Source organism: Solea senegalensis, linkage group LG16 (genome assembly GCF_019176455.1).
Source record: "Solea senegalensis isolate Sse05_10M linkage group LG16, IFAPA_SoseM_1, whole genome shotgun sequence".
In the NCBI taxonomy this organism is placed as follows: domain Eukaryota; kingdom Metazoa; phylum Chordata; class Actinopteri; order Pleuronectiformes; family Soleidae; genus Solea; species Solea senegalensis.
In genome coordinates this window covers 16178450-16199262 of record NC_058036.1, presented here as the reverse complement: position 1 = coordinate 16199262, position 20813 = coordinate 16178450, and the positions used below count along the sequence as shown (strand labels likewise).

The 20813-nt window shown below is 41.5% G+C and overlaps 2 protein-coding genes across 6 annotated transcripts; one reads left to right on the top strand and one right to left on the bottom strand.

Moving 5' to 3' along the window:
- The first annotated feature begins 33 nt into the window (after positions 1–33).
- On the top strand, positions 34–5941 carry ccdc28b (coiled-coil domain containing 28B). Of its 4 annotated transcripts, XM_044047498.1 has the most exons (7): positions 34–289; positions 1287–1340; positions 1687–2041; positions 2913–3082; positions 3278–3432; positions 4480–4502; positions 4623–5941. In XM_044047498.1, exons 3-7 carry the CDS (start codon positions 1803–1805, stop codon positions 4675–4677), a joined length of 642 nt encoding a protein of 213 aa, XP_043903433.1. In that variant the 5' UTR covers positions 34–289; positions 1287–1340; positions 1687–1802; the 3' UTR covers positions 4678–5941. The 4 variants fall into 4 exon arrangements, with proteins under 4 accessions (XP_043903433.1, XP_043903434.1, XP_043903435.1 ...); XM_044047499.1 differs by lacking the exon at positions 1287–1340 and having other exon boundaries at positions 34–273; XM_044047500.1 differs by lacking the exon at positions 1287–1340 and having other exon boundaries at positions 1759–2041.
- On the bottom strand, positions 5939–19931 carry LOC122782911 (TOG array regulator of axonemal microtubules protein 1). 2 transcript variants are annotated; one of them, XM_044047495.1, is made up of 23 exons: positions 19696–19931; positions 17532–18707; positions 15967–16033; positions 14602–14730; positions 14181–14444; positions 13803–14086; positions 13394–13617; positions 13079–13164; positions 12829–12993; positions 12671–12736; positions 12307–12473; positions 12029–12200; positions 11219–11407; positions 10786–10909; positions 10176–10281; positions 9824–10059; positions 9582–9740; positions 9049–9175; positions 8860–8975; positions 8090–8273; positions 7756–7975; positions 7582–7668; positions 5939–7500 (listed from the first exon to the last, which is right to left on the bottom strand). In XM_044047495.1, the coding sequence occupies exons 2-23, from the start codon at positions 18564–18566 to the stop codon at positions 7247–7249; spliced, it is 4461 nt and encodes a 1486-aa protein (XP_043903430.1). In that variant the 5' UTR covers positions 18567–18707; positions 19696–19931; the 3' UTR covers positions 5939–7246. The 2 variants fall into 2 exon arrangements, with proteins under 2 accessions (XP_043903430.1, XP_043903431.1); XM_044047496.1 differs by having other exon boundaries at positions 13079–13161.
- Between the last annotated feature and the right edge of the window lie 882 nt (positions 19932–20813).

The window sequence follows — 20813 nt, the reverse complement described above, 5'->3', positions numbered from 1 at the left end:
GCGGCGGTCATCGCGGGCGGCCTGGCCCTTTAAGGAGAGGGAGAAAGACGCCAGCTCCACACAAGCCGAGCGCATCGATGCCGCGCTTTACGTTTCATCGGTGTTTTTGTCGCTTTCTCCCGCTGCTGCTGCTGCTGCTGTCATCAGGCTCGTTTACCTCGAGTGTTTCTAATAATTGTTAAAAAAATACAAACACTTGAGTGTTTTTAAATAATCTCCAGTCCGACAGAAGGAGAAATGTGGCGGCGCTGCGTTCAGCCGGTTTGTTCTCTGGTGCGTAATTGATCCGGTAAGTCTTTTTAAATTTGGTGTCGATAAATCTGTTTTTCTGTTTTTTTTTTACTGTCTTCTGCTGCCGCACATTCATTGGAACTGTCCGCTGTGACAAACAGACGCCTGTGCGCTGTTTACATCCGCTCCAGCGTGTAATGAATGCACATAAAGACGCATAAAGTTGGCATTGTTTGGGACTGTAGTAGCCATCTTTACACTGGCGCTGGCGCAGTGTGCAGAGGATGAGCTGGGATAAATAAACTCATCATCGTCATGACATGTATTTTATTAACATTTAACCGGTCTTTATTGTTACACTGGGATTCACCGTGGTTCGTGGTTCTCTCCGTTAAATGTGCTGCTGCTGCCTGACTTGACCTCTTTAGGATTAGGAGTTCCAGGCTAAATAAAGGTTATAATATTCTAATGTTCTTTCAAATTAGTCATAATAGTTGTCATGTTATTTATTTCTGTTGCACATTTGTGTAATTCTGTAATGTAGTTTGTCATATCTTGGAAACATATATCCAATACTATATATTAGTATATAGAATTACCATCTTAAACAATAGCATAACATATTTAAATAAACTCAACAATAGGAGACACAAATGTGACGTGCAACAGAAAGTAATGTGAAAATAATAAAGATAACAGTCATTTGAAAGTATATAAGTAGATTTAAGTAAACTGTTTATTAATATAATTTTTGAAGTCAAGCAATTTAAGGTTATATTTTATCAGATGGAGGAAAATAAAAATCTCAAACAGCAGTAAAGCATAAAATAAACAAATAAATTTAAATGTTGCTAATATTGTTACAACTTTCATCCATTCATGTTCTGTATTAAACAGAGCTTTATTTGAGGCCTTGTGCAGATATTTAATGGACTCACTTTGTCTAATAATGTCGTGCCATAAACAACCGCTCTACTAAAACCACTGCACAACTGATAGGACTACTAATCTTACTACTATTGCATTATCCAGTGTCTGTTTTTCTCCTTGCTCAGTGTAAACAGACGAGGACTGACGATGTCGCCTGTAACAGATCCATCACACAAAAGGTCAGAGTGAGCAGTCGTACAAACGTCCACCATTAAAATCTCAGCCCTTTCACTGCAGTGTTGCTGTTTTGGATATTGATTTTTTTGGACATGACGAACAATTAAGAAAAAGAAAAGAAGGTCTAATTGCGCCCACATTCACTTCCAAATGTGAAGCTGCTCTAAAAATAAATAGTTTGCACCAGGGAGGCTGAAGAAGCAGGAAATGGCCTCCATTAAATAGTCTTTCATCCTAAAGCAATTCCATTAAAGTGGAGAGGCTCGTGGTTTCTCTTAACTCCCACTCCTGGTTTAGAGTCCTCTTGTTGTTGTGAGATTAAAGCATTTGTTCGTTTGTTGTTTGCAGTGTGGAGAATCCTGAGCTGTGAGTGTGGTTTTTGGACTTCCTACATTTGTCGTTTCATGACGTCCTTCACAGCAGCCGCACACTGAGTAATCCTCATCATCATCATCATCATCATCATGGAGGACAAACGCAAGAAGCGCAGCCCAAAGGTGTCGCTCCCGCAGCCCCCTCCTCCCCCCATCAACCCCCGCAAGGTCTCCGTGCTGCCGGCCAGCAAAAGTGCCACCTTCTCTCTGGGCCTGCCGCAGCCGCCCTCCCCGAAGAACAGGGGCAAGTATAAGAGGTCCATAGGTGCGCCAGGACAGTCGAAAGAGGTGTTTGCAGCCGTCGTCGTAGCTCCACCAAAGATTACCAGGTAGTTTATCTATGAGCAACACGAACATTCTGCTCTATCCTCCACTGGAGGGACACATAGAGACAAACAACCACTCACTCTCACTCCTACGGTCAATCCAGAGTGTCCACTTGCATGTGTAGTTGACACATATCACATGGATATTTAAAGCAGTAGTGCTTAATCCTTTTAACACTGAGGATATCGTTGCATTACCGTAATTACACGATGATTTGTGCTATTATGAAAATGGTTTCTGAAAGCTGAATATATTATGTTATGTTTTATACTGTTCAAATTTTACACACAAAATCTGGTGTTCGTGTACAACTGCAGTGTCTTTTTTCCATTTTAAATAGTTAATTCACTATCTTAACATGTAAATGTAAATAACTGCCACATATTTAAAGTTGTTCTGGAAAAATGGGCCAAAAAGACATTTTCTGGCCCTTTTTATGGTTAAATAAGCAAAAGTCAGACATTTTGAGGCTTAGTTGTTAAAGGATTTATAATCCATGCTTTTTCCCATTAATATAAATAAGAATGTGCAATAGAGAGCGTCTTATATCCTTTTTTTCAGCACAATTTGTGAAATACAGTTCAAAGTTCACTTGGCTCGTTTTTATCAGCAAAATTGAAAGAAAGACGGTCTAATTTTGTGACCTCTGCGCAAATATTGCTACTTTATATCACTACTAAAAATGCAATATCAATTGAATCATAACTTTGACGCAACAGATAAGACAAAAAAACCCACACATTTTTTAAAGCCTGAATATGTGACCTATAAACACACACCCATGACATCCATATAAGGAGTTGTGAATTATTCCCACGGCAAATTTACCAACGGTGGAAACACATTCATCTTAAAGTGGTTTTCTTCCCTCAGGCCCCACAAAGAGAAGCCCAGGGCCCCGCAGCCAGCAGGGCCCAGTAAAGTGGTGCAGTCTTCCCCCCTGCAGCACTCTTTTCTTACGGATGTCTCAGACGTGAGGGAGATGGAGGGCGGGCTCCTCAACCTCCTCAACGACTTTCACTCAGGCAAACTGCAGGCCTTTGGTAAGATAACCTTGATTAGACTGCAGGCTGCTCGGGGAATCTCGCGTTACAGGCTGAAAAGTGGCTTTGTCACATCAGTCAGGCTGTAATCAAATCGTGGCGGTGCTATTTTTACACACCCTGCTGCTGCTGCCATGGAAATACATTTTTTTTTTTTTTTACTTTGCCGCAGTCACACCTGGCCGTGTTTTCTAGGTAAGGTGTGCTCCTTCGAGCAGCTGGAGCACGTGCGCGAGATGCAGGAGAAACTCGCGCGCTTGCACTTCAGCCTCGACAGCCACGTGGAGGAGCTCTCCGAGGACCAGAGGAAGTGCGCGTCCGACCACAACCTGGAGCACCTGCTCAGCAACGTGAGTGCAAAGTAACCACAGGGAGCCATCCCCACCTTTCAATTTATTTGTGCATTTAAAAACCTGAGAAGTAAATATTACAACAGTAATAAACTGAAGCAGAAGGGAGACAATGCTCGATTTATCCCTCTGTGGTGACGCAGACCTTTGCGCCACCTACTGCTTATCTCAGTGAACTAACTGATAATTCTCCTCAAAGCAGAGCAAGGGCAGGTGTCACTGTGCCCTTTTTAATGTTAATCTATCAAGCCCAGGAAATTTGGAAAAATAAGTGGTTATTTTGGGTAAGGATTATTTCAAGTAAGGAGTTTCCAGTGACAGATGCTATTAAAGAGGTACAATATTTCAAATTATATGTTAGAAAACATAAAAACAACAAAATAAACAATAAAACGAGGCTGAAACAGATTAAGAATCTGTTGTATTGTTCAGAAATGTACAATAATAAATACGGTAGGTAGGTGGGGCAAATCTTACAAGTACAAATACGTACTTAAATCCTTCATATTTGCTGTATATGATGTTATGTGCCCACGAGTTGACTGTCAGTATCTGTGGCATCAGTTAAATAAAATGAATAGAAAACTTACCCTATACGCAGACACAGGTCCGCAGCGTTTGGCACAGAAGACTGTGTAGGAAAAGCCACAGGTGTAAATATTGACGTTAATTAGTGGGAGTCCTTGTTAATGTAATCAGGAACAGCTGTGAATTAAAAGTGTTCTGTTGAATATTATACAGTTTGGTGCAGCGAGAAAATAAATACCTTCAGTGTTTCGGAGCGTGGTTCTCAGTTAGCCCTGGCCTCAGCAGCAGCAGCAGCAGCTGTAGTGATTAGTAGGGCTGAACAATTACTCATTTTAAAGTTTCTATGATGAGGAACATAAAAACCTTATATATATATATGCATTAGCATCAGCTAACCTTAGCTGTAGATCTCTGTTTTGTGTCTTCCTCTCTACTTTTATCGGTCTATAGTCGTGTTGTGTCTATGTTTGGTCGTTCAAACCTTCACTAAAGTCACTCGCCCATTTGTTTTTTACGCAGCTGGAAGAGCTCAGCACCTCAATGTATCCTTTCCTAACTTAACGCGTGCTTGTTAACGGGAGTCGGGTGTAGAAACTGGACTGTACAGTAAGTAACATTTTTCAAGTTCCGTGTGAATCCTTAACGTGTACCTGTGTGTTCAGACAAAAGCTCCACTTGGCCGAGAACCAGGACCTGCCCAAGACATCTGGTCCCTGACAAAGTGATGTGGAGAGAGGTTTGGCAACAACGCACTTACCTCGCAACATCTAACCAGTCCAGGTTGTCATGGCGTCGATCCAGCTGCTTTAGTGACAGAAAAGAGTTTGAGCTTTTTCCTTTTCCAGTCGGTCAGTGAATCCAAGGATGGATGGATCCTGTACCTTCAAGCAGCACAGCATTTAGAGTACCAAAACTATAAACGCCACATTTTTGTTTCGTTTCAACTACTAACTCTGCTTCTGTGCGGCCGTTTTCCTTCAGAAAAAGCACATTTCCTAAAAGAGTCTTCTTATTTTACGTCATGCCATGTCTGGTGCATAGATGAAGAGGGTTGAGCACACGTGTAAACTGTTGTTTTAAAGGTCCAGTGTGTAAGACGCGGTGAGACAGCAGAGTGCGACTCCTAAAAGCTTCCCCACGTGCATTCAGGGAACTACAGTAGCCTTCACACACCAGAAAAGGATGTAAATATTCTTCCACTTACCCACACCCACACTCTCTCTCTTTCTCTGCTGTGTCCTTCTTCTTTGTTGGTTTATTCACAGGTTTTTGCGTGGGTGGAGCAGTAAAGCTGCTGTAGAGACATCGCAACCTTAACCTAAAGTGCAACATAAAATACTTATATTTAGTAATATTTTTCTTATACTAACATACATGTGGGTAGTAAATTCAATTTCTGCCACCCTAAATGTTACACACTGGACCTTTTAAAGGACATTTTCACCCTGTCATTTTTTTATACCTTTGCTCAAAGAATATACCGAGTGGATTTTAATAACCTTTCTTAGAAAAGGTCTGTACACAAAACAAATTGTATGTAAATGAGTTGAGGTACTGCGTTTGCTTTGGTTTTATTATTGCCATTAACAAAAGGGCCTGTAGCAGCACAAACACCCCCACCCTGCGGCTGATAAGCTATAAAATCCCTGTCTTTGCTAAACGCAGGTGCGACACAGGTTGACGACATGTCCACTCTGTGGTGGACAGCACGTTCACAGAGCAATGCGACAAGCATAAACCACTGTGCAGGACAATGTCAAAATGGCAGCTACTTTCGATACGATATTGGAAGGACCCAATAATTGTACGATGGTTATGTCTTTTTACTGCTTGCTACCTCTTATCCCAGGCCTTGGAATATTCTCAGCTTTATACAGCATGCAGATACAGTCACAAAACATCAGAAAAGCTCTATATTCTCATGACTATTCAATGCCTGTATCAATAAATAAATAAATAAAAAGGCAAAAGGCTGTAATGAGTTTTTTGTTAGGATGTCATTTAACAGTTAGAATGATGCACCAGCAAGTTCATTTTACAGAAATAAAACCCTTTTTTTTTTATTTACATTCATATATCAATCTGCCTCTGCTCTTGTTCACAAACAAGTCGGATATAATGTAACAACAAAAATTCAAAGGCTACTTAAAGACTGGCACTATACTGAGACAGATCTGAGCCTCCGAGCCTTCGCCGTCCCTCGGTTCAACCACAGGAGTAAAGTTTTACTCCCTCACTGTGTGTGTCCCCCTTACAATCTCTCAACGAAAAATAGAAAACAGTTTTTGATTTTGCCAGTAGAATTTTGGTCATGCAAAAAAAGTTTCAACTCATCACACGTCATCAAAACAGGACTTTAAAAAAACAAACAAAAGAAACCCCGATAATTTGTACCATCGACCAGCATCTGATTAATACTGTGCAAATACACATCCGAGCTGTACAAACATATTTTGTACTATTTCGAGTTCACCCTTAAAACATCTACTTTAAAAATATTACAACACATTTGATAAAACAGCAAAAATATACAATTTTTTTTAATTCCCTGTCTTCTTCCTTCTTCTTGTGTGCATTTCAATCGTACATTCTCTAATAGTGTCTCTGATTTGTCTACAGTACATGTTTAGATTGTGTTTGTGTGTGTGTGTGTGTGTGTGTGTGTGGGGTAGTGACAGTAATAGGACGGAATAACGAAAAATTCAGAGGACATTTATCATAATGAGCTACCTTTTCAAAAGTGCAAAGAGAGCAGGTTGAGTACGTGTAAGGCTACGTCCACGCGTCTTTGTTTTCAGGGGGAGTATACCTGCGTTCCACATTAGCCCGGTGTTTTACTCCAGAGCTGCAGGACAGGCAGAAACGATATAACTGCTGTGGATGTAGTGATGTGCAGGTTGGAGATTTTTTAATCACCTGTAAAAAGAAATGGTTTCTGAAACTGATGAAACAATGTAAACTACAATTTTACATTGAAGTATGGAAGCAGATCTCGCCTATTTGTCTGGAAAATGCAAATGAAAAACACAGTCGTGTGGACGTAGCCTAAGACCTGATGTCAGTATGTTGAAGTTGTTCATGTTTCTGTACCAGAGGAATAATCTCACTGAGATAAGAATCAAGAGCTCCTAATTTTTAAGGGCTTTTTTTTTCTCTTTTCTTTTTTTTGATATAAAAGTGCAGGCACTGTAAGAAATGTAGAACATCTCCATCTTCAAGTAAGGTCAGCGTCAAAGGTTGTTCCCTCTTCCGACATTTTGGTTGGGGTCGTATTTCAGCGTTACCTTCAGGATGAGGCCCTCAGGAACTCGTTCAAACCTTTGTGGACGCTGGCAGGCTGCGAGGCAGCGCATTCACTCAGGTTTGACCCCATCTGTGCATAAAGGGCTTGGCACAGATTAGCGGTGGCTCCTCTCACGCTGCCGCCACGGCCGTGAATGGTGCCGCTGTGGGTAGACGTGCCCAGGAGGTGCCACAGCAAGGGCAACACTTTCTGCTCCACCACCTGAGGTTTGCGGGGGTAGAGCTCCGTCACGAGGTCTGGAAATTAAAAATGTGGTATTGAGAGTGCACAGGTCATGACTTATGATACTGCTCACAATAATCACAACAGACACATACCTGCAACCTTTTCAATCAGATCCACCTTTGCTTTGCCATTTAGAAACTGAGCCTTGGTGCAGAAAGGCTGGAGAAGGAGTATATTATCTGATATGGAGGCAAAACACAATTATATAAACAAAGAGAAATCTCAAAACTCAGCATCAAACTTCTCCCTGTGTTTAAATTGAGTACCGAGATTCAGGATAAGTGCATTAATGGCTCCAATAGCAGCAGAGTAGATAGCGTTGTTTTTGGAGTTGAGGTGATTGTCCACGATCGCCGGGACCAGGATGTTGACCACCTGGGACAGGTTGTCCTTCATTGAGTGGACGATCTTCTGCAGTGACTCCAGGGCATGCAGGTTGACCTTGCTGTTGGACTCCTGCAGCCTGGCCTTGAAGGCATCAAACACCTGGAAAACAAAGTTAAGACACTGTTCTTTGACGATGTCACCTTGAAACAGAGTTGTGTGACATGCAGAACTTTACACAGAAATATAAACTGAAATAAATATGCGAACACCAACCGGGAATATACTACTGATGACCATGTTGGCGTTGTGCTGGCAGTCGGTCACTAGCTGGTCGATTCCCTTGATCCTCTCTCTGAAGTCCTTTGAGCCCAGCAGACCAGAGATCTGTTTGATGTATTCGGTCTTGTCTGCGATACTTTGTGTCTGAGATCGACAGCTATAGTGGCTCGTGGACTCCCTGTAGATGACACAGTGCACCTTTATACACCTGTGAGTTAGGCTTTATGACGTTTGGGAAAGCAGCTCTGCTGACAGATATAATATGTGACATTTTTGTATTAAAATATCCAAAAACAACAAGACTGTTTTTTTGGTTAGTTGTGTACTTAAAATCCACAACCACATTTATATACTATCGTATATGTCTGTCAGTAATGGATCATGACTCAAGGCCGTTATCTGCATATTCTGTCACTGAAGCTCTTCCAGGACAACAATTCCCATGATTCCACACTATTTCACTACATCAAACTAGGTCTTCTGTCACTGTTTTGATAGAGACACCTCTAGCAACAGGAATTACATACTATATGTTTACCCTTCTGTTATTTGGCTTGCGTACTTCTCATTATCATAACTCCTAGACCGTTTGTGATAGAACATTCAGTTATCTTGGAAGAAACGTCAGGAGCACTCACTCGTTTAACATATTTTGACAATTCTACAACCATAAAATCAAAATAAATCCAGGCGATGGTCATAATAGGGTTAAGAATCTGAATTTAGTGTGTCCAGGCACATCTGTCATATATATTCACACCCACCTGTTGGTCTGGGTCAGAGGCTCCCTGGTGAGAGACGAGGCTCTGACTGTGCCGCTGCCCGGGAGGGAACGTCTTCCCCTGGCCGATTGTGTATCTTGGGGCATTTCGCCAAGACCCTAAAATAATCCACAATGTAAGACAATGACAGTAAAAAAAAAACAACACTTAAAAAGGAACAAAGAACTGCACCTTTGTCTTGAGGGTGAAGACAGTGTCTCTAACAGTCGGCAGGTCTTTGTTGGGGACATATTTCTCCAGGATCTTGTCAAAGTCGGGGTGAGAGGACAGGGACAGCAACATCCGTCGGCCAAAGTACCTGTTGTCGAGAACCATTAAAATAGTGATTCAGACACTGAATGCCATAATGTTTAACTTGTGTCTTATTGCTTCTCAGCAGACAACAACAGCAGCAGTAAATGAAGCACAAAACGATTACTTTTTAAAACCTATTTCAATTTGGGTCTGTATTGCCTTGAGGGCTAATCTGCCATGAGCCCACATTCAAAGAATCATAAATAAGACACACTGCACTCATTACTAATACTTCAAAGGAAAACTTGAAGTTAAAGACATATATTTATTTTTTATTAAATACACTGCAATCCAGCACCAGAACAGTCGCAGTGCCCAAAACGGCTCATAATATATTCTTCATTTGCATGACGCTGAAATTTAGCTCATCATCTTTGCGTGTGGACATAAAAATAAAAATTGAGTTGAACCTGGCTTCCTGTGAGGAGTCTTGAGCAAGTTTGGTGACGGCGGGTAAAATCCTCTCGGTGAGATCTTTACCCCCAGAGAGAAGACGGGCAGCTCCAACCTTCTCCACCAGACTGGCCAGATGCTGAGCAGTGCATTTCCTCACCACTGCATTGAGGTGACTGTCATTGAAGGACAAAAATATTGAGTGTGAGTGTACTGTACTGTATGTGTGTAATGTATGTATGCATGTGTGTGTACTTACCTGAGGCCTCCACTGAGTAGAGCATTGATGCTACGAGTGGGGGTGCAGTTCTGCACCATGCAGTCCAAGGCTGCATCGACGTCCTGTCTAATGAAGGCATTGGTCTCCCCCGCCTTCTGCAGGAGAACTTTGACTGTCCCCTCCAGCTCCTGGTCCATGGCCTTCTGCATGTGTGTGTACAGGTCACCCAGAGTGCACACTGCCACCCTGGACACACCAGAGCGCAGGTTCTTCACCTGAACACAATGAATAAACATGGAGGTAACTCAAGATTATGTGAGAGAGGTCCTTGTTGTTCAGATGGGAGAAAGACACAGACGATGTGGGGGTGTAATCCAACAAGTTATGCTACCTCTTGAATGAGAGCCAGGCAAACATCATGAAGCCTGCCCTGAAGTGTGTCTGAGTGGAAGTTGGCCAGTGAGCGCAGGAATGTCAGACCCTCAATTTTCTTTTCCCTGAATTAAAAAAAACAAAAGGAGTTGTCCAGACTTTACTTGACTTATAAGACATTAAAATTCAATAATAACATGGTAATAATATTGTAGTAGTATTGTGTTAAACAAGCTCAATTCTAATGCTTCTCAAACCATCATCGGTGCAATAACATAACATGTGATTACCATGTTGTACTAGTTGAAATTCATCAAATGAAATGCTTATTTAGCCCATTTCTGTTAAGTTTTACCACAATGTTATGTTAATATTACCAAGCTATCTAGATATTACACTGAAATTAAGATTAAGTTTACATTTTTTACAATACCTGATGAAAATAAGTATTAACATCATGTTATGTTATCGTACTACTGTCATGTTCTTACTGAGCCAGTGTGGCCAGCAAATATTTAAATATTTTATTTAAAAAAAAAAAAGAGATAAATATAAATCTTATAAATCTAAAGCTTAGAGATGTAGGAGATTGATGTTATATCTTCCAGAATGAATTGCGTGTTTCTCACCAGTCATCAGAGCTCAGCAGGTTGAAGCTCTCAGTCAGTGCCAGGTCAGGTTTGGAAAACGAGGACAGCTCCCCAGGCTCTGACAGGTTTTTCTTGTGGCCCACGGTGCCGGAGGACAGCTCATCTAAATGGCCCATTAAACACCACACGACAACAACAACAACAGATTCACTTTCACGTTACATTTCTATCTCTCCCAAAACACTTGTGTGGTGTGTGGGTGGCAGTGCATTAACTGTAGCTTGTCAAAACAACGCACTGTGGCTCTCTCTGTGATAATGCACCAACATTTATTGTAAACAAAAGCCTGTTAAAGCTCTGGTTTATCTATTTATATATATGTATTATACACTGCATGCCATTACCAGACCATAACAGAGAGCAACATCATACAAAAGGCATAAAAAGGGGAAGGATGACCACATTCACTAACCTGAGCTATGTGACAATGAAGGTCGGGTTCTGCTGAGGCTGGGAGCCCTCCTGAGCCGTGACATGTTTTTAGGGTTAGGGGGCACTGTGGGCGGGCTTGGTTGGTGGGGTGGAGAGAGGCACTTGAGAGGGGTCTGGGATCCGGGTGGGCTCACTGGGCTGAGTATTCTGCTGCTGCTCAGATGCAAATCTGTGACAAAGATCGACAGTTTCAAGTCTCTGGCTGCAAACTAAAACCAAAGCGGCACAAAGGAAAAAGCAAAAAAATTCTAATTAGTTTCAACATACATCCATGTTTCAAGGTTTCACAGAGCGGTTACTGAGGCGAGAAACTAAAAATGCTTAACCCTTTAACACCCAACCCTGTCCTTCTGAACCTTTTTTGAATCATAGAATGTCCTGTGATTTAAGTGCTTTTGCCCATTTATCACGAATAACTCGTTAGAATACTGTTTTAACAATTTAAAATGAAGAAAAACACTGCAGTTGTGCGCGAACAACAGATTGAACAGATGAAACAATAACATTCTGTGAGTCTTTGTCTCTCAATGTGGAAACTATGTACAGGTGTTTTTCCCACTCTCTCCTCTCTGGCAACAGAGACACTTATTCTCCGGCTTCCAGAAAAAGTGTGAGTGAAATTACCGTAATAAGCACATGTTGGCTTTGGCAGGCAACTTTTCAACTTCCAGAAACTGTTGGAATTTTTCCAATAACACAAACCGTCATGTAACTACGGTAATGCAAATTGCGCTTGTGCAAACGCGTCATCAGCGATAAAAACAAAAAAGTTTCCAGAGCTTTCTCTTGCCTTTCATGATTAATCCTCCATCCTCCTTGGTTGGTGAATCCGACAACATCTGTCTTACGCGGTGGCGGATCTTGTCTCGTGTGTTGTCCCCGTGTCCACATTGTCCCTCTTGTTGATCCAGGCGCTGCAGCCGAAGCCTGTCCCGGCTGAACTTAGCATCCTTCACCCTCTCCTGCACATGCGTCAATAGAAAATATACCAGGCAAGTTAAGCACACGCCCGTGGTAACTGGTCATTTATCGTTGGTGTACTGTGGATTTGGACAAAATGTGACTAACGTGTATCTCGTCAGGACGCGGGCTGCCATCGCGGTCAATGACGCCGTCGGACGGAGCAAGGCTAGAGACGCCAGCTGAGTTAACGGCGGGGGGTTTGGTGACTGCGTCACCCTGCTCAAGTGACAAGGCTTCTCCTGGACGACTGGATACTGCAGTGCCAAACATGCCTAAAATGCAAGGAGGAGACAACTTCAGTGTTTGACATGAAAGATGGACACAATTATCACAATTTGTAACACAAAGGTAACATTTTAACTTTACCAGACAACCATTAAAATCACAGTAATAGACAGTAAATACTGGGTCAGTAAGAAAGCAAAGTACTAAACAGCTGAACACTGATTTAAGGCCTGTACAAACTAACCTCTTCCAATGATTCCTTCAGGCACATCTGTGCCTGCTGAGTTCCTGCTGCCGTGGCTCTGTGACCCTTGAATTCAAAAAGGAGAGGATTTAGTGATTTAATTATTGAAGAACACTAAATATTACAACCAGGTGAATCCACTGTCACTGCTGGCTGACCTTTGACAGGCTTTAACCCCCTGGTCGCTTCACGATATTCAGGTTTGACCAATACAGGGGATGTTTGCGTCGTCTCCTCCTCAGTTTTAAATGTTCCGTTGGAGTAAGCGACTCTCTGTCCAACAACACACTCCTCGGATGACAGTTCATTTCTCTGAGATAACCCTGAAAAGGCAAAAAAAATGAGGCGTTGTTTAGAGGTCACAGCCAAATATCAGAAAAAAAAACACTTTTTTTTTCCTCTTTGTACCTTGAAGGCTGCTGAAGTCCATGGACACAGAAGGCCTCAGTTTTGCATCAGGAACTCTTGCGGTGCGAATTTTCATTCCAGGGCTGCTGACAGATGTGACAAGTGAGAAATTATGCTGCGAAAATGCTAGTCAACACAACACCACATGAGTCCCAGTGTGGCACAACGGTACTTTAATCTATCAGGTTTGTAAGCAGTTCTAATCAAACAGTCAAAAAAGGCAACACAATAATGACATCAAATCCATCAGATCCATAAGTATTGAAGATCTTACACTCGATAGAAACAATATGCAGCAAAACATGAATCCTTTACCTGTTTTTGATGCTACTGGAGCTGGAGTTGGTGACCGAGCTCAAACTCGAAAGACCACTTTCACTGGTTGAACTGGTAAGCTTCTGGGAGCTGAGTGACTGCGAGCCCAGACTCAGGTCTAACCTCACCGCGGAGTCCGGACTGCCTGGACCTGGACTGCTCAGGCTCACTTTGGCCCTCTTCTTGGCAGCACTGTTGCGCAATGAGCGCAAAGAGTTAAGCATCTGTAATCAACATAAAAATTGGCACATACCGTGTGAGCATGGTAAGGAATGTCCATATATTCACCCCCTGAAAATAAGTTTTCATCATGCCTTTATTAAACCACATCATATAATGAATTAACAATAAATAATGAGTTGTTTAAGAACTTGTTCAGGCATGTAGTATTGCACAATTTCCATCTGACCTCCTGCATGTCCGGAGGATCATCCTCTTGAGTATCCTGCACTGCGCTGAAACTATCCGGCTCAAGGTGAAGGCTCTTTTCTGCAGGCGGATTCTGAGGGCTGCCTGGAGCATTGGACCTCTGCTCATTATAAGACTGGATCTGCTCTACTGGAGGGACTACTGGTGAGATGCAGAAGGTTGTCCTGGTACTGCTCAGAGCCCGACGGAATGACGAAGTGGAAGAAGAACTCACAAGAGAGGCACGGAGAGGCCTGGGAGAACATCTACTTGAGGGATGGTCTCCTGGAGGAGAGGGAAGAAAGACAAAATGATGTCAAACTAAGGCAACAACATTTTGCTTTTCAGCAGACAAACCACATTGTTTCTACTCAATTACCCTTTGTGGTGTCTGCTGTGTCTCTCCTGGGGCTGATGTCTCGCTGGTTGGGGCTGCTCTCTCTCTTGTTGGGCCAGGTGTTGGACATTGACAGAGAGGTATCTCCATGGCGACGGGACAGTGTTGGAGTAAGCATGCCTCCTGGGAGTGTAGCCAGTGGGTAGGAGGGCAGTAGGAATGAGCCAGATGTGGTGGGGTTTGAGGGAAGGGAAAATGTGCGCTCAACACTGGGGTTCCTTGGAAGTGTGTGCCCCTTGCGTGTGACTGTGAGACATAATTTTCACACATCAGGACACAATCATGATAACTGGGTTTAAAAAAAGAAGTATCAAGGTAAAGATATGGTTCACATTTGGCTGGAGGTTAAAAACGTTCAAAACCTTTACAGTGGGTTCCACATTATTTTAGTGTAAGGACGTACCGACATCTGCGTCTGAGACGGTGGTGGTTTTAAAGATGTCAGGGTCTAAGTTGAGGCTTCCACTTCTCCTAATGTGAGCGGGGGATTCCCGCCTTCTGGATGAGTGTTGCCTCTGTGGATCTACAGAACCTGGATGGAAGTACAGTATATTCCACCATTTAGAAAATAGTTAAATACATAGTAATGACCAGGATGGCAATCATTTGTACACCAGTGATTTTGTGAAAAGTGTGGAAAATAAATGATCAGTCCCATCTTTCCAGTTATGTAACACATGATCTCATAGTGTCATAGGGAGGACTTCAAGACTTGTTGGAAACACTTCTGGTAGCCAGTTCTAAGTATCAATCTCAGTATTATTACTTAAAACCTTTTATATTTTATTTAATTATTTTAACTAATTATGACTAATTCTAATTATCATTGCTTATTTAACTCTGCTGGTATGTTCTGCTGGCCAACTTTGTGGCCAAAAACACAAAAAGGGTTTCAGTTGTAGTTGAGCCTGAAAGCACAGACACACAGAGGCCTTGTAGAGGGAACACAGAACAGCTGCTACAACAAGTTTTCTCTGTAGCATGAAAGTGGCTTTTATATGCTACAGAAAACAATGTCCATTTGGGCTTTTGCATGTGTCCACATTACATGATACATGGACCGTATTCTTATTACTTTGTAGTAATAATGTCAATATTAAAGAGTCAACGTATAAGTAAAAAAGACAATGTATTTTCTCTTACAGAAAATACTGTAGATCATTTCTATAGCATTTCATCACTAGGAGACAGTTTAAGGATAGCTGGCAGGTCATCTTTAATTTAAATGGCAAAAGCATCGGCACAGTTATGTATAGTACAGTTGCCAGATGATGCTAAATACAAGTCAGAATGCTCCCAATCACATAAAGGGAGTGTTGTTTCGCTCAGCGTCACCTATCTCTTTTTTGTATTTTCTCTCTCGTCACACACTAACACGTGGATATCACACATGTCTGCACAGTCAGACTTGTATAAAACATTGTGTATTTGAATACAGGGTGGGGAAGCCAAATCTGATCTCATGTAGTCACAGGAGATGCATCCAGGATGCATTTAAACGCCAGATGTGAACAACTGTATCAGACCAAATCTTTCTTATAAGTACACTGACTGACTGTTGAAAAATTTACCACGTGCAATTTAAACCTCTAAACACACACAAGTCGGACTTGACAGTTGCACGGCAGTAGTTCGGTAACAAACAACTATCACATTGCCTGACCACAGTGTCCATCACAGGGCTTTGGTTGGTTAAAGCCGCTCTAATTTTTAACTGTACTTGTCACCATCTCATCTGGAAATAATGAGAGTGTCATGTTGCACTTACTGAAACTAGGTATGTAGGTCTCTGGACTCAGCTTCCTGGACAGGGGAAGAAACCCTTCACTGGCCACCTAAGTATGAGCAGAAAATTATTTCTTTTGATGGCAACAATGGAGGATACAGTTCAGGACAACAATCCTTAAAAATAACAGGATCCTCTGTAATTCCATCCCTTGGCCCAGAATGGATCTGAACTTGTAATTTATCTATTGTTCTCATTAAAGTTTCACCATCATGACAGAGTGTGAAACAATGGTCACATATAAATGAATGACACAGAGAATAGGGTGCGGACAGATTTTTAAATCCGTCTTTGATACGAGTGGATGTTGCAGAGTTTGGCCCCGCAGTCTACAATCTGATCATCACTCACTCAGGAGCACTTGGTGTGATTGCAATCAACACAAGAGCAGTAAATAAGCCATGTTTGACAAGCAGAACCCTGTGTTATTTCCAATTATATTTAAAGTTCCCTTCAACGAGTGTGCTGTGTGCTAATGAGGTTGCCAGGAAACAGACACTGCTGTAAACACAAGGTCTTTTTTAAATTGCAACCCTGAGCTGGATGATAGCTTCCAGAACAAATACCACAAATCACAACAAAGGGGGTAATGTTAGACTACACCTAACAGTTATTTTCTACTTAACAAATAATTAGATTCTCTAAGCTAATTCAATGTGATCCAGTACATAAATTCTTTATCTTATCAGAGTTTTAGACTGACCTTGATCGACTATATTTCTTCCAGGAATAACATCAGTAATTTAGATTATAGAGACAACAAATGGAGATTCATATTTATATTGAAAAATATTAGGTATATCAGTAAAGTATTTGGTTTCCTATGGAAGTGTGGGTGTAAGAATGCTCTCATGAGAATTGTACATATATACACATATATATATGTACATACATATATGTATATATATACAAATATACATACATATATATATGTATATATATACATATATATATATATACATATATACACACACACACACACACACAGTGAGAGGTGGTTGAAAACAAGTGAATGATATAACTGCTCCTCTCCACCGCACTATAGGCATACTGCATCATGAGAGATACAACTATATTTAGTTATTTCCCCCCCAAACTGTCTCTAAGGAAAGTGCCACCTCTGGGATATATTTAGTCTCTTTGGATTGGTGCCTTTTGGGTGTGACCGGGCTTGTTCAAACAACAGGCTGAAAGGCAGTAAGAAAGAAATGCGGTACTAAATTCTGATATTGAAGAAACTTCCAGGACACCAATTTTAAAAAAGATGAAAACATTGAAAACAGGTAGAGACATAAAACGCACCAGACATTAGCACGCTCCTTTTTGCAATTTCTGCGTCTCATCAGGGGTAAATCAACGTAAGAGGCTATTGGCCACTGAGATTTCAGATTCAGAACACTACTAAAACCTAATTGCTTTGGATCTCAAAGACTATTTTTAGTCAAGTGGGTAGGAGGGTAACATGTAACAGTAACATGTGTGTTTTATTTCGACAGATAATCTTATGAAATAAGTGAGATTAGAGTTGGCAGGTTGATGGACTTCACCTGTTGAGAGCACTTTCCATTAGGTGTACGACACTGGTGGTCATTCTCCGTGGATGAAAAGCTTGACATCTCCCAGGGTAGTTTGTTTTTTCCTTTGCCCGCGCTTACGATCCTCCTTTGAAATGGAAGGTCATCCGTGAGGGAGCCTAAACTGCCATAGCCGTACAATCTGTCACAGTCCGGTTCAGTTCTGTGGCTCCTGGCACTGCTTACTCGCCCACCGTTCATCACCCAGTCCAGATCAGCTCCAGAGCCGCACTGCAGCGATGACCTCTGCCCTGGTTTGGGTACAACTAAACCATACTCCACTGTCCCATCTGCGGAGAGTTTTGGGAGGATATGCCTTGCCCGCCTGGCATGAACAGCTGCCATAAGACCCTCTGCATCCTCATTGAGTTCAACCATGTCCACAGCTTTCATCAGAGGCTGCTTCTTCCCCGTGTCAAGGCAATAATCAAAAACAGCAAACAGCTCAAGGGCAGCATGGCGGACTTTCCTTTTGCTGTCTGCCAGATATGGTGCAACCTCAAAACAAAGCTTGGGGATGTTGAAATCTCTCCTAGGATGGACCAGCATAGCTGCAATGATGATGTTAAGGATGTCTTCACGAACCCTGGAATTTTTGTGTTTCAAGTTGCCAATAATAAGATCTAATACTTGCTGCGGTGCAACAGTTTTCATTAATTGTCGAAACACGTTCATGTATTCATTCCTGGCGATCGTGCGAGCGTCCCCGATGGCCTTAAGACCCACTAAGACTAACTGTTTAAAATATTTCTCTACGCTTGCATCTAGCTTCTGGATGAGTAAGTTTAAAACTTGCAAGGTGCTGTACAACACTTTAAAATTACTGTCATCCAGAAGCCGAGGAATGAAATTAATGAAGTCCTCGATACTATCAGATGGGACCGACTTAATGTCCACTTCTGAGACGATGCCTTTGAGCTCTTCCACACCATTTGTACGATTTTGGTAATTCTTTGGGTCCAGAAGCTGCTTGTGTAACTCCTGGGAGATCAATCCTGGTATCATCATTGATGGTGTTATAAATATGGTCAAAAATGAGAATCCAGAGAGGCAAACACAATCCTTCGAGGATAGTAATATTCCTCCGCTGTTGTTGGAGCCTTCATCCTGAGTGGCTGTTGATGGAAAACCACTCTTCTATTTGTCAAGCTGTGAAGGCAAAACACATTAAAATAAGCTGAGAAAAGGACGGAATAAATGTACCTAATTTTGTAAAAACATGAACACAAAAAATGCAAATATCACTTATAATGTTTATAAACATTGGGCATGGCATATGAATATGTCATGATTTGTCTTGTCCAAAAACAACTTCAAATCTAAATACCATTGCCATCATTTAAAATTAAAACTCTTAAATGGCTCGCATTTTGGTCGGAAACACTGAAATATTTGTAAACGGAAACAGCACAATTTATCTTCTTTGGTTTCACAAGTAATATTTTTACTAATACTGTTACTCAGTAATAGTCAGTTTTCTGTTTTTAATTAGAATTTAGAATTTAATTTTATTAATCCCCTTAGGGAAAGTATTAATGAAAGCTTTGTGCACACAAAAAAACACGAATTCCTCGGTTTTTGGTGGGCGGGGCTTTGACCAGGGTGACTGGAAAGATCCAGATGCCCTCTTGTGGCAGTTCAGAATAAACCTCAGGACTGTACTCAATTATGTTTGCGAAATAGAAAGCATGTTCAAGTAATTGTAGTGGAATTTTAACAATTCAGCATCAGAAATATCCCAGTCATTTACGACGATTAATGTCCCCTCCTAAAACCACACGACAACACTGAGTCACATAACGGTATGTCCAGTATTCTGACTGTTCTTGCCCACTGCTCCACGACAGTGGTCGATGTTTGGGTTAAAGGGGCAAAGACACACAACCACTTGTGGCTATCAGGCGCGATAGTTATCGGCAGAAGTGCGAATGCCTTGAGTCATAAACTTACACTTAGTCTTAAGTGGGCTTTAGTCGGTACCGAACTATAATGGTACCTTTACTTAGCCTAATTGTGAAGCTACATAGACCCTTGGCTAAAATGCACCAAGCACCGTTCAACGGCGCTAAGCTAACTTGCTACACCGCTAATTGTGTTAGTGGCTGGCAAAGTTGGGAAAACGGGGGAGAAAACATACCCAGCATTTCCCTCGGTCTCCTTCGGTGACGCTCGACAAGGCTGTCTAATGTTACGTCGTCTCCAAATGTCCGTGTCATTCTCCCGGGGCAGCTAACCTCCTCTGACTGCAGACATCTTTACATGAAATAAGGACTGACGGGTGTTTGGGAGCAACGGAGGTATCCTCGTCGAGAGCAGCCCACACACACACGCTCTCTCACACACACACAACCAGCAAAATGGCGAATGCATGTCGCAAACGAAGCGCTTCCATGGTGACGCGAATGCCAGGCTCCTACCTCCAGGCGGCATCATCCTCATCACCACACAGCTACAGAGAGGGGAATCTCTAAACCACACAAATAGAAACAGAACAGGACTTTACAAATTCATTTCCATGGCCGATCATAGTCGTTTGGTGCCTCTGGCAAGATTGGGCATTTGTTGCCCCCTCACATTTTGTTTACATGAACACTTAAAATATTGTTGTAATAATCATTAAAAAACACCTAAAACAGTGGTCTCAAACTCAAATGAGTCAGCTGGTCAAGTTGAAAAAAAGTTGAACTTTTTGTGAAAAAGATATCAAAATAATAATGGTATTTCATAGAATTTCAAAATAAAACTGTTTTGATATGGAGCGATAAATAGTTCCCAATATGATCATATTTATGATGCAAAATGAACAGAATAAGTCATTATAACTTGATATGAAATTCATTGGGAGGCCGCATGTGGCCTGGAAGTTTGAGACCTCGGACCTAAAGGGTTTGACCTAAAAAAATAAAATGGAAAAATAGAGAAGCACAAGCTGACTGAACAGAAGATTATCAGGATTAGGTGTGCAAAACGTTTTTCTTTCTTATTGTATTTATTTATTTTGTTCAGAAACAGAAATATGGCACCAACAAGCAGTGGTGTGCACAATGGGTGGGTTATTCGATTATTAAAATAAATACTGGAAAAATTAACTGGTTTTCCAGCTTCTTAAATGTGAATATTTTGGTTTGTGGTAAAAAAAAAAAAAAAAATCATTTGAGAACATCAACATTTCCAGGTTTGAGCAAATTTTTTTTACAGATTAATCTGTTATAAAAATGGAGCCATAAAAAAGTATGGATCATAAAAAAAAAAAAA

Bases quoted from the DNA above. Each gene is read 5' to 3' on its own strand.
- ccdc28b (XM_044047499.1), top strand. From the start codon at position 1,803: ATGGAGGACAAACGCAAGAAGCGCAGCCCAAAGGTGTCGCTCCCGCAG. The intron at 3,083-3,277 runs GTAAGATAACCT...CGTGTTTTCTAG, and splicing joins AGGCAAACTGCAGGCCTTTG to GTAAGGTGTGCTCCTTCGAG. The intron at 4,503-4,622 runs GTATCCTTTCCT...CTGTGTGTTCAG, and splicing joins GAAGAGCTCAGCACCTCAAT to ACAAAAGCTCCACTTGGCCG.
- LOC122782911 (XM_044047495.1), bottom strand. From the start codon at position 18,566: ATGATGATACCAGGATTGATCTCCCAGGAGTTACACAAGCAGCTTCTG. The intron at 10,910-11,218 runs GTTAGTGAATGT...TGGGCCATTTAG, and splicing joins TTCATTGTCACATAGCTCAG to ATGAGCTGTCCTCCGGCACC. The intron at 10,282-10,785 runs GTGAGAAACACG...TTTTTAATTCAG, and splicing joins CTGCTGAGCTCTGATGACTG to GGAAAAGAAAATTGAGGGTC.